This window comes from Adelges cooleyi, unplaced genomic scaffold (assembly GCF_023614345.1).
Source record: "Adelges cooleyi isolate 19-005CV unplaced genomic scaffold, UGA_ACOO_1.1 ACOO_flye_CR_arks_rails_tigmint_CR_PRNA_17, whole genome shotgun sequence".
Taxonomy (NCBI): domain Eukaryota; kingdom Metazoa; phylum Arthropoda; class Insecta; order Hemiptera; family Adelgidae; genus Adelges; species Adelges cooleyi.
Genome location: NW_026095827.1, coordinates 244,950 through 261,280, shown reverse-complemented (window position 1 = coordinate 261,280; position 16,331 = coordinate 244,950). Strand labels below are relative to the sequence as shown.

The following is a 16,331-nucleotide window of genomic DNA, read 5'->3' as shown; positions in this document are numbered from 1 at the left end:
CGTTGTCTGTGACAAAACATTCAGTCAACAATCTGCTCTCAAGGATCATACACGGATACATACCGGCGAAAAACCTTTTAAGTGCGATGTCTGTGAAAAAACATTCAGTCAACAATCTGCTCTCAAGTCACATGCTCGTATACACACCGGTGAGAAACCCTATAATTGCAATGTCTGTGAAAAAACATTCTGTCAACCATCTCATCTCAAAAAACATGCACGTATTCATACCGGCAAAAAACCGTTTAAATGCGATGTCTGTGAAAAAACATTCAGTCAACAATCTGCTCTCAAGTCACATGCTCGTATACATACCGGCGAGAAACCGTTTAAATGCGATGTCTGTGAAAAAACATTCAGTCTACAACAAAGTCTTAAAAAACATGAAAGGATACATACTGGTGAAAAACCTTATAATTGCGTTGTCTGTGAAAAAACATTCAGTCAACAATCTACTCTCAAGAACCATGCACGTATTCATACCGGCGAGAAACCGTTTAAATGCGATTTCTGTAAAAAACCATTTCGTACACAACAACACCTAAAAATTCATAAACACACACATACCGTCGAAAAACCGTTTAAATGCGATATCTGTAAAAAAACCTTCACTCAAGAATCATACACGAATACATACCGGCGAGAAACCTTTTAAGTGCGATGTCTGTGAAAAAACATTCCGTCTACAAAAAAGTATTAAAAAACATAAAAGGATACATACTGGTGAAAAACCTTATAAATGCGTTGTCTGTGAAAAAACATTCTCTCAACCATCTAATCTCAAGAGACATGAACGTATTCATACCGGTGAAAAACCCTATAAATGCAATGTCTGTGAAAAAACCTTCACTCAACAATCTGATCTCAAAAAACATGCACGTATTCATACCGGCGAAAAACCGTTTAAATGCGATGTCTGTGAAAAAACGTTTGGTAGACAACAACACCTAAAAATTCATAAAAGGATACATATCGGTTAGAAACCCTATAAATGCAATGTCTGTGAAAAAACATTCTGTCAACCATCTTATCTCAAAAAACATGCACGTATTCATACCGGCGAAAAACCGTTTAAATGCGATGTCTGTGAAAAAACATTCAGTCAACAATCTGCTCTCAAGACACATGCACGTATTCATACCGGCGAGAAACCGTTTAAATACGAGTTTTGTGAAAAAACATTTGGTACACAACAACACCTAAAAATTCATAAACGCACACATACCGTCGAAAAAACGTTTAAATGCGATATCTGTAAAAAAACCTTTATTCAACAATCTGATCTCAAGAATCGTACACGGATACATACCGGCGAGAAATCTTTTAAGTGCGATGTCTGTGAAAAAACATTCAGTCTACAACAAAGTCTTAAAAAACATGAAAGGATACATACTGGTGAAAAACCTTATAAATGCGTTGTCTGTGTAAAAGCGTTTGGTGGAGAACATCACCTAAAAGCTCATGAACGCATACATACCAGAGTAAACCCGTTTAAATGCGATGTCTGTCAAAAAACATTTCGTCAACAATCTGATCTCAAGAGACATGCACGGATACAAATTGGTGGGGTACGATATAAATGCTTAGCCTGTGATAAATCATATGTTCGCCAAGATACTCTCAAAAGACATCAAGCAAAAGCACATGGCTCATAACCTCATAAACCTCACGTATGGACAATTTAGTAGTTTTAAAATAGTTTTTCAAAAGCTATTTGTAATTATTTTACAATTTTTTTTTATGAACAATTTTATTCAGATTGAATATTTTTGTATTAGTTTTCTTATAATTTTTAAATTATTACTATCGTTTAACTGATCACAAGGTATTTAGTTAAACCAAATGTTTTACACATTATAAAACAGTGTACTTAACTTGTTATATTGTTTTGTAGTTTAATTTTACTGCTTAATTAAGTTACCTAAGGTTGTACAATCATAACCACCAGAATACATGTGTATGTATTTAGTATTTATGTTAGTTGGTAGAAACAAATATACCCATATAATGTTATTTTTTAATTATTAAATCTTGTGTTTAAAAAAAAAATTGAATTTGTGTATACGTAAGTTAAAAGTGGTACTTGAGCACAAAACTTAATAGTATCATTCTGTATAGATATACATAAAATTGTTTTAATGATATCATCAATTTTTTTAAAAGATTGTAGGTGTGTTTGTTGAAATTTACGAAATCTGCGAAAACACAGTTTCCGGCAATTACAAAAAAAACTGAAGTGCCGAATTTTTCACCCGTTTAATATGTTATGGATACATATGAGTTCCAACTACTGGCTAATTTTCATCCCAAAAGTTTTAAAATTACGGCTAAAACTCCGAAAAACAAAAAAACTTGTACCCCCCCCCCCCCTAGGGGGTGGAAAAATTTTTTTTTACGTTTTAGTTCACTTATCACTATTTTTTTTTTTTTATAAAAGCATGTTTTTTAAAATGTTTTTTTTATTCAACTTAAAATTACGATGCTCTAGGTATAACTTTTTTAAAAACATTAGTTTTTTCCAAATTTGTATGGAATATTCTTTAATTATAGTATTACCGATGAACATTGTTAAACCAAACAAATACCAAAAAGTACAGAAATTATTGAACCAATGCCCACTGTTCGAGGTTCGAGTCTTGTGAAACTCTACAATATTCAGTTATTAATTATTTATTGTAAATAAACACAGCTTTACCATAAAAACCATGCAAAACTACTAAATAAGTTTCTACTTGTATTTTATTTTAATTTGTATAACAAAAAAAAAAGAAAATATTCAATTTACTGAGTTTATATGGTACGTGTGAATTTAATATTATTGTTTTAATATTATTGTAGTATTATTGTTTTTGTAGTTTGGTAGAGATAATGGTAATTTTCTAGCGACTGTAGAATACTCTACATATATAATACGACTATAGAAAACGTAATTACTAATTTATCTTGTTAATGGTCATAAAGTACCTGAACGAGTTGTCAAGTTATGGAGATTGCTCAAGTCGGTATATATTTGTTCAAGTAGGTATATTAGGTAAGTATATTACACATTATTTTATTCATAAATATTTTTAAATGCAGGTGTTGTTAACATGAAAAACGACTTATTCGTGTTTGTGAATGATGGAGGAACATTTCATTGTGAAAGACATGACAAAGAAGGAGGATAATGGAAATTAATAGACAGTGCAGGAAAGCAAACATACAAATTTTGTAGTATGATTACTTTTAATGATATGGCTCTTCAATTCTTTGGTATATATTTATAATACTAATTTTTTTATACGATTTGGTTGTTGATAATACTTTGGGAGAACTTCATTGTGTAAGATATTGAACAGAAAAAAACATGACATCAAGTTGACAGAGGTTAGGAGAGCTATCAAATGATTTTTGTCAAAATAATATTCCTTGATGAAACATGAAACATGAAACTTTAACAATTGTAAAACTAGAACATCTTAATATTTTTTCACAAATCACAAATCTGAAATGTTCATTAAACATAGTACCTACTACCGATAAACATTGACAAAACAAAAACATATCATAAACCTTTAAGTGAAAAGGAGAGACATTTCTTCTTTATTTCACTTTTTCAACAAATTTTTAGTGATTTAGTTCTGAAAATTAGACTGAAGGTAGATCAAGAATGGAAGTAAAACATATCGGTACAATTTTCTCAAAATTCTGTGGTCAAGCGTTTATTTAAAAGTGATTATATCACTTTCGGTTAAAACAATTCCTGTAGACCTGTGACATCCCAGTCTCCACTATGCCCAACTGTACTGGCTTTCTTTAACGACTATTTTTTTTGTTATTATAATATTAAATATTATTTTACTAGCGTGGGGCCTATGTATTCTAACACAATTAGCGAAAGTTGTGTCCAAAACGGATAAAGTCTTAGGTAAACGCATTAATACATGTTATAGGATGTCAATGAAGGTAAGTTTACAACAAGCTTTGAAACAAGAGTTGAGATTTCGATTTTTTTGCCGCCTAAAACGCACGACAGTTTACCTCCACGCTGTGGTGTACCTTCACACTGGGCAATCACACTATCACAGATTTGTATAGAACATTTGTGCGTTGTCGTGCAGTTTGCAATAAATGATAAAATCACAATTATTATTAGAACGAGTTTTGATTTGTTTAATAATTGACATTTCTGTTTGTACTCTCTTCTTTCTGTGAATAATAACTAGTTAAATTAGACTTACCGCCCTTAGGTACAATTTGTTTTCTGTATTGTTGCAACGGGTCCGATTCTTGAAAATCTCTAGCTTTTAATCATAATAATTACTCGGTCGAGTTTTGAGATAAATACCTAACATATTTGCGTTACAATTTTCTTGCCTGTTAATCATTGATTATAAGTTTTTATTAACAGCCCTGGACAGTGGTGAACGTTTCTATGTTGTGTGAGTACCTAACGTTTTGTATTTCTAATATATTGGCAGCTAGTAGCCAGCTGCCATTTTCGGTCCGCCATTCAATTATCTCGCACGACTTCGTCTACACGCTCGGCGTCTTTCTTCCACGCAGACATTTTGGTAATTACTTTTGTTTAATCTTGTTTTTGTTAATTACTTGTAATCTTGTACCTAACTTGTTAATTACATTGTGCTGTACACATTAAATATACGAGCAGTTATATTTAAATAAATAACAAAGCGTCTTGGTGGTTAGGGAACGCATCTGAACCTAACCTCCAAACTATTATGTATAAATACAAATTATTTTGTTTGTAAATAATTGATATTTATTTTTGTCCGATTCGTGAACATCTCTAGATTTCAATCATAATAACTTGGTCGAATTCTGCGATAAATACCTAACGTTTGTGTCGTGTTTCGTTATTTCGTTACAATTGTATTTTATCTTGCCTGTTAATTAAGTTTTTAGTAGTAGCCTGAACAGCAGTGTTTACAGTTCTCTGTTGTGTACGATTCTACAATTTGTAAGTGAGTACCTACTGTTTTGTATTTTTAATTTATTTACAATATTGCTGTGTTTTCTGTTTTCCATTGACTAAGAGTATTTCTTGTGAATACACAAAATGGTAATAATCTATATGTGTTTGTTTATAACTTCTTTATTAATTAGAGTTGAGTCGAGTGGTACGGAATCGGTTTACTGTCTAACTTTATCATTATCGTCTTAGCTTCTTACCTACAAGTGATACTTGTAGTTTTGTGTTATTTAGCTTATTAAAGTAAATTAAAATGTAGTTTTAAATGTATAAAATAACAATATATATCACTTATCACTTTCTGCGTTGTCGTGCAGTTTGCACTTTGCATTTAAATCACAATTATTATTCAACTAAAGTGTAGTTTTTGTTAATAATTAGGATTTCTTATTGTAAAATCTGAATTTCTGTTAATTTAACCAGTTTTCAGTATTATTGCCACAGGTCCGATTCGTGAGAATTTTTAGATTTTAATCATAATAACTAGGTCGAATTCTGTGATAGGTACTTAACGTATTGGGTCTTGTTTTCGATATTTCGTTTCGTCATATTATATATTTACAATTTATCTATTTACATTTGCCAATTGATTGAGTCGATTGATATGGGATCAACGACACTTTAAATTAACCTAATCGGTCAAATGGGCTATCGTCTAGCTTTAATCTTTATCGTGTTATCTTTTGACCTACAGGTCATAATTGTAGTTTTGTGTGTGTTATTCATCTAATTTAAGTAAATTATAATTTAGTTTTAAACGTTTAAAAAAACAAATATACAACTGAAAACTTGGCTGGTTAATATTCTTCAAATGATGTAAAATGAATTATTTTTTATTATATCATTTTTTTTTCTTTATTTGTTAATAAACAAAATAGTTCAAATTGTGCAACTAAGTTGTCTAATTAATCCTCTATGCATATATGGCATATTAATATAACTAATTTAAATGTTAATATTAGAGTTTTGAAGCGGTATAAAATGTTGAAAATTACGAATCGGAACACTCCTTGGAAAAATTGTTTGGAGTTGTTGAACCTAAACCGTTAGATGTTCAGTTCATACACAATGAAATTTCTACAACAGAGGAGTATTTGGTAAAGAATGAAGTCGACAATAGTTATGAGTAAGGCGATTTTTATTACAATTTTTTTATCCTAAATAAAACTATTAATCTTTTGTAATATGTAGTCTTCCTCTATAAAACCGTTGTTGGTATCGATGATAGCGTACAAACTTAATCAAAGATGTCCTGATTCATTTTCAAAATAGTATTAAAAATATAGTTTATAATTTAAACAATTATTTTCGAAGTTATAAAATGTAATGAGAAATATGAATTTTCTTTGAGTAACGTTATCTCCTTATCGTTTCCTTCTTCTACACCTAACGCTTGTTTTTAAGCTATTATAAGTCATAAGGGTTCATACTGTGTAAACATTAGAGTTTATCTAAAACAAGTTTAATAGTGAATTATAAAATGCTGCCGACCCAACGCTACCAAACAAGTTGGCCTTCTGTGTTGCCATTCAGTTTACATTAAAATCACAATTTACAAGTTTAGTTTTTGTTAATTATTGATATTTCTTTTTGTACACTCTGAATTTTTAGTTATTGAAATATAAACTCCCGTGTATCCTGAGTTTATTTAAGTGATACGAGATCTACGCCACTTAAAATTTCTCTAGTCGTTCAAATGGGCTATTCTCTATCTTTAATCATTATCGTCTTGGCATATTACTTTCAAGTCATATAAACATATAACTAATGTTGAATGTCAATTATAGAGTTTTGAAGCGGTATAATATATTGAAAATTAAACCTGTAAATGATGAAACAGAACACTTGGTGGAAAAATCGTTCAAAGACATTGAATCTAAACCATTAGATGTTCAGTTCATAAACAATGAAATTTCTACAACAGAGGAGTATTTGGTAAAGAATGAAGTAGACAATAGTTAATATAAAATAAATAAAATATATATAAAATACGTCGGTTCGACTGCAATATATGTCATAGGAGGTATTCAACCAAAAGTCATTTGATCCGGCATATTGCGAAGTCGCATTCCACTACTTCCATGGAAAAGAAAGTGCCTCAAAAAAATAAAGTCAATTTATCGAAACAGCAGAATCAAAGGGTATACTCGAAATAAAGTAGACCTACTTAATTGTGATATTTGTCTAAAAACATTTTCATCAAAATCAAGCCTGAGAACACATTGGCGTATTCATACGGACGAAAAGCCCTTTAAATGCGATGTCTGTGCAAAAACATTTGGTCAAAAATCTAATCTCGAGAAACATGCGCGTATACATACCGACGAAAAACCCTTTAAGTGCAATGTGTGTGCGAAAACATTTGGTGAACAGTCTACCCTCAAAATTCATGAAAGAATATATACTGGAGAGAAACCTTTTAATTGCAATGTGTGTGCAAAAATATTCAGTCGAAGAGCTCACCTAAACCATAAAAGGGTACATACCGGAGAGAAACCTTTTAAATGTGATGTCAGTGAAAAACATTTGGTGATCGGTCTACCCTCAAAACTCATAAAAGGATACATACCAGAGAAAAACCCTTTAAATGCAATGTCTGTAAGAAAACGTTTGGACTACAAAATAATCTCAAAACTCATGAAAGATCACATACCGGAGAAAAACCCTTTGAATGCAATGTCTGTAAAAAAACATTCAGACTACAAAATAAACTCAAAACTCATGAAAGGATACATACTGGCGAAAAACCCTATAAATGCGATATATGTGGAAAGACATTTGGTAGACGACATCACCTCAAAAATCATAAACGATGTCTGTGAAACGAAGTCTTTCTTCAAAACTCATAAAAAGATACATATCGACGAGAAACCCCATAAATGCGATATCTGTGAAAAAACATCGTATGGTCGCCAATGTTTTCTTAATAGCCCAAAAGCACATAACTAGAGCCTCGTATACGTCTTGTGACTATTTGAAAGTTTAAGTAACAATTGTTTATCATTTTACTTTTTTTTTCTTACGTTTTCATTGGAATTAACGATTTACGAGTATAATTACCGGTTTTTTTTTATAGTTTTTCATTGTTTACTATTGTTCTCTTGATCACTAACATTTTCTTGACTTTTTCTATTTAATACCTTATACTTCTTTTGACGGATTATATAATTTATATAGTTTTTATATTTTTATTATTTAATTTTTTTATTCCATAATTTACACATGAAAAATAGTTGATAATATGGTTTTCATTGTTTTTTTGTTTAAATATTATAACAGTCCTTTATAATTACCGTTGTGGTTTTAAAGAAAAATAGTTATTAAGGTATGTAAGTTTGTATTTTTAATTTCAAATTTGTATTTATTTATATCCAATTAATCATAGTTATAAAAATTACGTTTTATATTATTTGGTAATAGTTTTTTTACAATTACTGTTTGTTTCAAAGAGAAACTATGTATAATATACGAGTATTTTATGTTAGTTTATGTTTTAAACTAGATTTTTAATTTAAAATATTTATTAATTTTGTCAGACTAATCATGTTTATGGAAACTATTTTTAAATTTTTATTTTATTTTTTCATCTGTATGAATATTTGTTTGATTAATTTTGCCACTTTTATATTAATTACACGTTAAATAATAAGCATGTTATTATATTGTTTCTATTATTTATTAAAATACTAAATAGTTAATTATGATTTCGCTTGGTTTAAAACAATAAAGTATTTTCACAATATTTCCAAAATATTCATTATCAATAACGTTATTATCTATATCCAATTTACTTTATTCAACATATTATAAATATACAATTTTTTTTAATTTTTAAGTAGGCACTACTAAGTGAATTGTGCAAAAAGGGCCTTGATTTTTAAATTTATACTTTTGGAAAACGAAAAAACTTTTGAAATGTTTTCAAATGCATCAACATATGAGGGATTTATCAAAGTTAATAGATATTAAACAGTTAAATTACATTCTGTGAAACAATATTATTTTCAAATGCAGTCCAGATTATTAGCATTTAAGTATAGTGGACTTAGACCCTTCTTACAAAAGTCAATAAATTTGTGTCTAATTTGTTAGTAATGGACTAAAGCCGTTTAAACATGAATCAATGCGTCTAAGTATAAAGTGTTAACGAACCTGTAATAACCACGTTTTTGATAAAATGTTGACATAGGTTCTTTTTGCATAAAGAGATTCAAGTAACAAAATTAGATAAATTCTTAACTGAATTAAATTTAAACCCACTCATGGTATTTAATTTCAATATTGAAGCTAATCGTACACGGTCTTAGCTGTAGTACACATATTTTGTGTCTTATCAACAATATAAACTGTTTTGTGTAGCATAATATAATATGCTAATTGCAAGATGATAAATCGTCGTGGACGCTATTTACAGTTATTACTGTAATGCCTAGTAAAACTGCATATAGTATTCTTTCATGATTTTTATATGGTCAGTTTTGTATACAATCGATCCATCGATTTATTAACCAACTATACATAAGTTAATTAAACTTTTAAATAACTTAAATTAAATATCACTAAAAGCTTGCTTTCATTTGCGTGTTGAAATTACGTTATTTCGTTATAGTTTTACCTTTTTTTTACTCATAATTATAAAATGCAGACGTTCTTATGAAGAGAAATGACTAATTCGTGTTTGTGAATAATTTTAGACAAACTCGTTGTGGAAGATTCGACAAACAAGAAAACAAATGGCTATTGGTTAACACCTCACTATCAAAAAAAATATATTTTTATGAGAATAATTTGAATGGCAATACGCTTAAGTCTGAAGTCATAAGATATTTACTTAAATTTATTTTATGATTGTCACAGTCATTTTATAGACAGACTATCGTCTATTAACCCCAATCGTATCCATCCTAACACTAAAATGTAATTTATAAGCACATAATTGTCATTAGTTACAATGCTTTTATCGATATTTTTTTTTTATATGTGAATACGGACCTCGTCCCTATTTATTTACTTACTACTACTTCTACTACTACATACTATGTTTTTTTTACTATTTTCATTGAAATATATTTATTTTTAATAATGTCTGATAATTTATTTGAAATTTTTTTATGTACACTCCACGCTGCGGTGTACCTCCACCAGTGGCTATCACGCGTTATCACACAATCAAACACTATCACAAATCTGTTGGGACAATTTTAGCGTTTTCCTGCAGCTTGCGTTAAAAACCTACATTTTAATACAAGTTTTTGTTGTTTTTAATAATTGAGATTTCTTTTCGTACACTCTGAATTTCTGTGAATTATTACTAGTTCAATTAGATTTAATGCCATAGGAACAATTTGTTTACATTATTGTTGCTACACGTCCGATTTGTAAAAATCTCTTGATTTTTATCATAATAACTTGGTCGAGTTCTGTGATAAATAACTAATGTATTGCGTCGTGTTTCGTTTTGAGTTACAATTGGGTTTTGTCTTGCCTGTAATTTATTTATTATACATTTTAAGTAGCAGCCCTGGACAGCAGTTTACGGTTCTACGTTGTGTGAGTACCTACTGTTTTGTATTTCTAACTTATTTACACTATTTCCGTGTTTTCTGTCTTTCATTGACTTAGAATACTGCTTGGGAATAAACAGAATCATAATTTATAGGTATTTATTTATTACTTATTATTTACTCAGAGTTGAGTCGAGTGATATGGGATCAGCGCCACTTTAAATTAATCTATTGGTTTTTGGTTGACACCGCACAATCAAAAACAAATTTGGTTATATGATTATTTTTAATGATAACACTCTGAAATCATAAGATATTCACTAAAAAAATGTGTTTTTTTTTTTTGATACCGATACTACTAATAAATGTCTTTCGGGCAAGTTGGCAAAATATACCTACTTTAATATTCTTATTTATTATTAAATTATGAGTAAAAGTCATTGAATTCAATGTATTTAAATAGGATTTTTATGTTTATTTCTAATACTTTCCTTACGAATAGTATTATTTTCTAACCAAACCAGCATCGGCCAATCGAGATTTTAATAAATTATTAAGTGTAGATAGAAAATATAAAAAGTAAATAAAATATATTCTTAGCATTTCAATTTAAAGAGGAGTTCAGGCTTATAGTCTCATATTGGTTCAGTAATTTAGAAAATATCGTGGTCCTTAATAAAATTGTTAAGCATGCAACATGCTTTAGCCTTGGCTGTCCAGCCCCAAAATGACACTAAATAGCACTCATAATTAAACTTGCTTAGTTATTAACACTACATTGCGATACTAAAGTAGCGCAATAACTAAGCAACAAGATTATTGTTTATTTGGCCAGAACATAATATAATTAAGACTATAAATCACTGATTTGGCCTGTGCGATGGACAATTAATGTACTATTATATTAACAAAAATGGCTTTTACTCATAGACAAAATGATTTAAATTAACAATGGTACCATGAAGCTTATACAAATTAACCAGTAAATTAATTGACATGGTTGACATTTGTTTAAACCACTTTTTTCATAAATATTGCCTATACAAAAATCCTTAAAAATGGTCAGTATCGAATCCTCTTATTATGGTACACAAAACTATTTATATTACAAAATATGTCTACTACCGCTACAACAGTGTATGATTAGCTTAAATATTGAAATTGTTTACCACGTTGGTTTAAAACTTAATTAAATTAAGAATTTAGCTAATTTTGTTACTTTATAGTACCTACATAAAAAAGTTTAAAAAATATCTAATTTCGATTGTATACCTAAATTATCTAATATTTTGAATAAAGTAAATTGCAAATAGATAGTTTTTATTTTGCAAAAACTAAAAAGAACTTTATTTTGGCGACCATACTTTTTTTCACAGACGGAGTGTTATATCGGACCCCACCAATATGTGTGCGTTCATGAGTTTTGAGATTATGCCGTAGACTGAATGTTTTTTTACAGACATCACATTTTAAAGGTTTCTCTCGGATATCTATCATTTTATGATTGTTGAGATGAGGTCGTTGACTGAATGTTTTTGCACACATTTTGTATTTAAAGGGTTTTTCGCCGGTTTGTATCCTTTCAAGGCGATTTTTAATACCATTTATTTTTATCCTAAATAAAGCTACTTGTAATTATGTTGTCTTCCTATTTAAACCCGTCGTTGGTATCAGTGTTAGCGTTTCGATATCATTAAACTTATATTAGGAACCACTTGTTCATATAATTATAGATTGGTTTAAAACTACGTTTAACTCTTATCAAAATAATGTTTAATCAAAATAACAAAAAAAAAAAAATTATTTATTTGTGGTTATGATGACCGGTCAATGTCTGCGGTACCACATTATGTTAGCGTATGTTTGCACGAGACTGACTGTTTATATATATACATATATATAGGGCATTCTAAGTCAAACCTCGCGGTCATCGGCTTGACCTCCACAACATTTTTTTCTTCTTTTGGTCTATGATAAGACCTTTATTTTTTGAAATTTTTATCACTAATTTTTGCTCTAAATATAGAGGTTTTTCAGTTATTTTTCAAAAAAAAATAGATTTCGACCCGTTTTCAACGTAATTCAATGTTTTTACCCAAACAAATTGGATGATGTGTTAAATTAATAAACATTTTATAAGTATAGAAATTAAAATATTTTGTAAAAAGTATGAAGTAAAACTAGTGGAAAACTATTCAACAGCTTTTAATATTTTATAAATGTATACATTATAATATTTAAATTGATTGTTATCTTTGATTTTTAAGCAAACTGATGCGTTATTTAAAATGTATAAGAACTAGTTGTATCGAAGATCGTATTAATTGTGTCTGTAACATTTTGGGCTTTCCGTTTGATTGATAAATGTTTAATATAATAATGTTATTAACTTTCGTAGTACCATTCGATGCGACCATTCATTTATCAGATAAAATAATAATAATAAAATAAAAAATGATTTATTGGATTACAACGGATATAAATACAGTGAAGAATTTTATTTTATTAGAAATCATTTAATTGTTATCATAATATTGTCGAAATAATAATGCATTTTATTTTGAATTTTTAAATAAATTTAAACTAAAATCTTACAAAAGCATACCTTATAAAATTGCATGTGTAAAATTTGGAAGGTTTCTTTTATAATAATTAAAATGTATTATTATTTCAACAATTATGATTACATTTATTTTTTAACTGGACAAGTTAAAAGTTTTTAAGTACTTAAAAATTAAAAAACAAAGTATAAGTTTTATGAATTTTATTTATTGTTGTTTCTAACTTAAAATCAAAATTTAAACATTTTTCCTGATCCATCATTTTTTTAACTTATTTTTAACATTTTTTTTTTTTTATCTATATGTAACCTTAAAGTTTGGAATTTCACTAAAAAGTGATATATTTAAGAACCTATAACTTTTTAAGACATAAATTAAAAAATTCATTAAGTAACGTGATCGTGAACTTAATGTGTTTTCACATCAAATTATTAAATATGGCAAAAAAAATGTTAAAACATATTTTTCTTCAGTTTACTGATTTTATGGAACTATCTGCATAGCATAATATGTAAGTTTGAGGCATTTCAAAAATTCACTTGCACACACAGCGGGTGATTTGGCATGGAATGTCAAATCACTGGCTTTCTTATAAACTATTTTTTTGTTATTATAATATTAAATATTATTTTACTAGCGTGGGGCCTATGTATTCTAACACAATTAGCGAAAGATGATATTATTTAGGACAGTTTAACTCCACGTGCGAAAATCACTTCTTATCACACACATACTATCACAAATCTGTCTAGAAGATTTCTGCGTTGTCATGCAGTTTGCATTAAAATCACCACTAATGTGATGATAGTTGGTATCACCACCTACTCTGCCGCGGTGAAACGCTAGCAACGCGGTGTCGGTTGGTACCACTACCTACCGTACCACCAACTACTGCGCCGGGTGTAGCGTTAGGATGACACCGCATCTAGTAGCCGGCTGCCATTTTCAGTCCGCCATTCGATTATCTCGCACGACTTCGTCTACGCGCTCGGCATCTTTCTTCCACGCAGACATTTTGTTATTTATTTGTGTTTAATCTTGTTCGTTAATTATTTGTAATCTTGTTCCTAATTTGTTAATAACATTGTGCTGTACACATTAAATATACGAGCAGTGATATTTAAATAAATAACAAAGCGTCTTGGTGGCTAGGGAACGCATCTGAACCCAACCTCCAAACTATTATGTAAAAATACAAATTATCTTGTTTGTAAATAATTGATATTTATTGTTGTCCGATTCGTGAACATCTCTAGATTTCCATCATTATAACTTGGTCGAATTCTGCGATAAATACCTAACGTTTGTGTCGTGTTTCGTTATTTCATTACAATTGTGTTTTATCTTGCCTGTTAATTAAGTTTTTAGTAGTAGCCTGAACAGCAGTGTTTACAGTTCTCTGTTGTGTACGATTCTACAATTTGTAAGTGAGTACTTACTGTTTTGTATTTTTAATTTATTTACAATATTGCTGTGTTTTCTGTTTTCCATTGACTAAGAGTATTTCTTGTGAATACACAGAATGGTAATAAACTATATGTGTTTGTTTATAACTTCTTTATTAATTAGAGTTGAGTCGAGTGGTACGGAATCGGTTTATCGTCTAACTTTATCATTATCGTCTTAGCTTCTTACCTACAAGTCATACTTGTAGTTTTAAATGATTAAAAAAAAACACAATATATCACTCAAAACTTAGTTATTATTTTTCAAGCAATGTAGACTACATTTTCTTTATTATATTATTATTACTACTATATTTGTCACTAAAAAAATAATTAAAATGGTGCACAGAAGTACAACTTATGTAAAATGTCAAATATAGAATTTTGAAGAGTTATAATATGTTTAAAATTAAACATGAAAAGAAGAACAATCCTTTAAGAAAACATATGAAGTCATATTGTTTTTAGGCTATTATAAAACATTAGAGTTTATGTTATAAAAATATTTCATGTTATTTTACTTGTTAACGATAAGTTAAAATTTTCAGTAGAATTACTCTTTTAAAATAATTGTTTGGTAAATACTATTTTAGTTATATATATAAATATATATTGTGTTAGCTTTTTACCTACAAGCCTTATTTGTATTTTAGTGTTATTTATCTAATTAGGCATTTTTATTATCATTTATTTTTTACCCTATCCTAAATAAAACTAATAACTTGTAATTATGTTGTCCTCTTCTATACATCCGTCGTAGTTATCGATGATAGCATTCCGTTATTAAACTCATATTAGGAACTTCTTGTTCATATAATGTTAGGTTGTTTTAAAACTACATCTTCTTATCAATATAATGTGAAATCAAAATATAAAAAAAAAAATGATATTGTAAACATCTACTTGTGGGTATGATGTCTGCAGTGCCACATTATGTTATCGTACGTTCGCACGAGACTTACCGCGTTATATATATATATAAAATAGCTAGAAAATATAATACAATTTTTTTTCATTCTTTTTTAAAATAGAAAAAAAGTGAAAAAGTGTCATTTATTATTATAAAAACTATATTTTAAGATACATGCTATTATAAAATTACTGTACATTAAGGGGGAAAAGTCTTTTAAAGAGCTGTTTTTCTCAGGTTTTAACATGTCGAAATCTACTTTTGAGTATTATTTTATTTAGTTTTTTTGTATTTACTCGTTGTTTTTCTTCTTTTTGTTTGTTTTTTATCATTTTATAATTATCATTGAAATCATGTTATTACTAATAATGTATCCATACATTTACATTTTACTCATTATTACTGTCTTAATTGTTGAGTCAAATATTTTTTATTAAAAAGGCTAATAAAAAAAAAAAATTATTTGAACAAGTGGTTCCTAACATAAATTTAATGTTAGGTGATGGAAAGCTACATCGATAGCAACGACAGGTTTATAGAGGAGGAGGAAAACATAATTATAAAGTTAATAGTTTTAATTAGGATAAAAAAATGTATGGCCTAAAGGTCGAAGCATAATCATTAAGGGAAAAAAAGAAAGATTACTTATAGTCTACATCATTTAAATGTCTAATTAAGTAAAAATACATTTTCCATAGTAAAATTAAAAAAATAAAGAAAGGAAGAAAAATTGTATTCACAGACCTTGCATTTTTGGGGTTTTTCTCAGGTATGTATCTTTTTATTAGTACCGGAGGAAAACCCTATAAATACGATGTCTGTGAAAAAACCTTCAGTCAATAACCTCTGATCTCAAGAAACATACACGTTATTAATAAAGGCTATTGAAAAGAAAAAAAATATATGAACAAGTGGTTCCAAACATAAATTTAATGTTAG

General features: G+C 28.8%; 3 protein-coding genes across 5 annotated transcripts in view; all 3 read left to right on the top strand.

The window, feature by feature from the left end:
* LOC126833087 (zinc finger protein 28-like) overlaps nucleotides 1-16,331 on the top strand; it is a 141,404-nt gene that overhangs the window by 42,970 nt on the left and 82,103 nt on the right. The gene's annotated exons all lie outside the window — the stretch shown is intronic.
* The window catches only part of LOC126833086 (zinc finger protein 721-like), a 132,487-nt gene that overhangs the window by 78,166 nt on the left and 37,990 nt on the right, over nucleotides 1-16,331 (top strand). Inside the window, exon 9 of one of the 2 annotated variants that reach the window (XM_050564228.1) lies at nucleotides 649-947. In XM_050564228.1, coding sequence (XP_050420185.1) covers nucleotides 649-947 — 299 coding nt within the window. Of the gene's footprint in view, nucleotides 1-648; nucleotides 948-1,264; nucleotides 1,997-16,331 lie in introns of those variants that run through there. The other variant, XM_050564229.1, reaches the window with a different exon arrangement.
* The window catches only part of LOC126833088 (zinc finger protein 501-like), a 36,468-nt gene continuing 30,334 nt past the window's right edge, over nucleotides 10,198-16,331 (top strand). The window contains exon 1 of the mRNA XM_050564238.1: nucleotides 10,198-10,522. The gene's annotated coding sequence lies outside the window, so the exon portion shown is untranslated. The remainder of the gene's footprint in view (nucleotides 10,523-16,331) is intronic.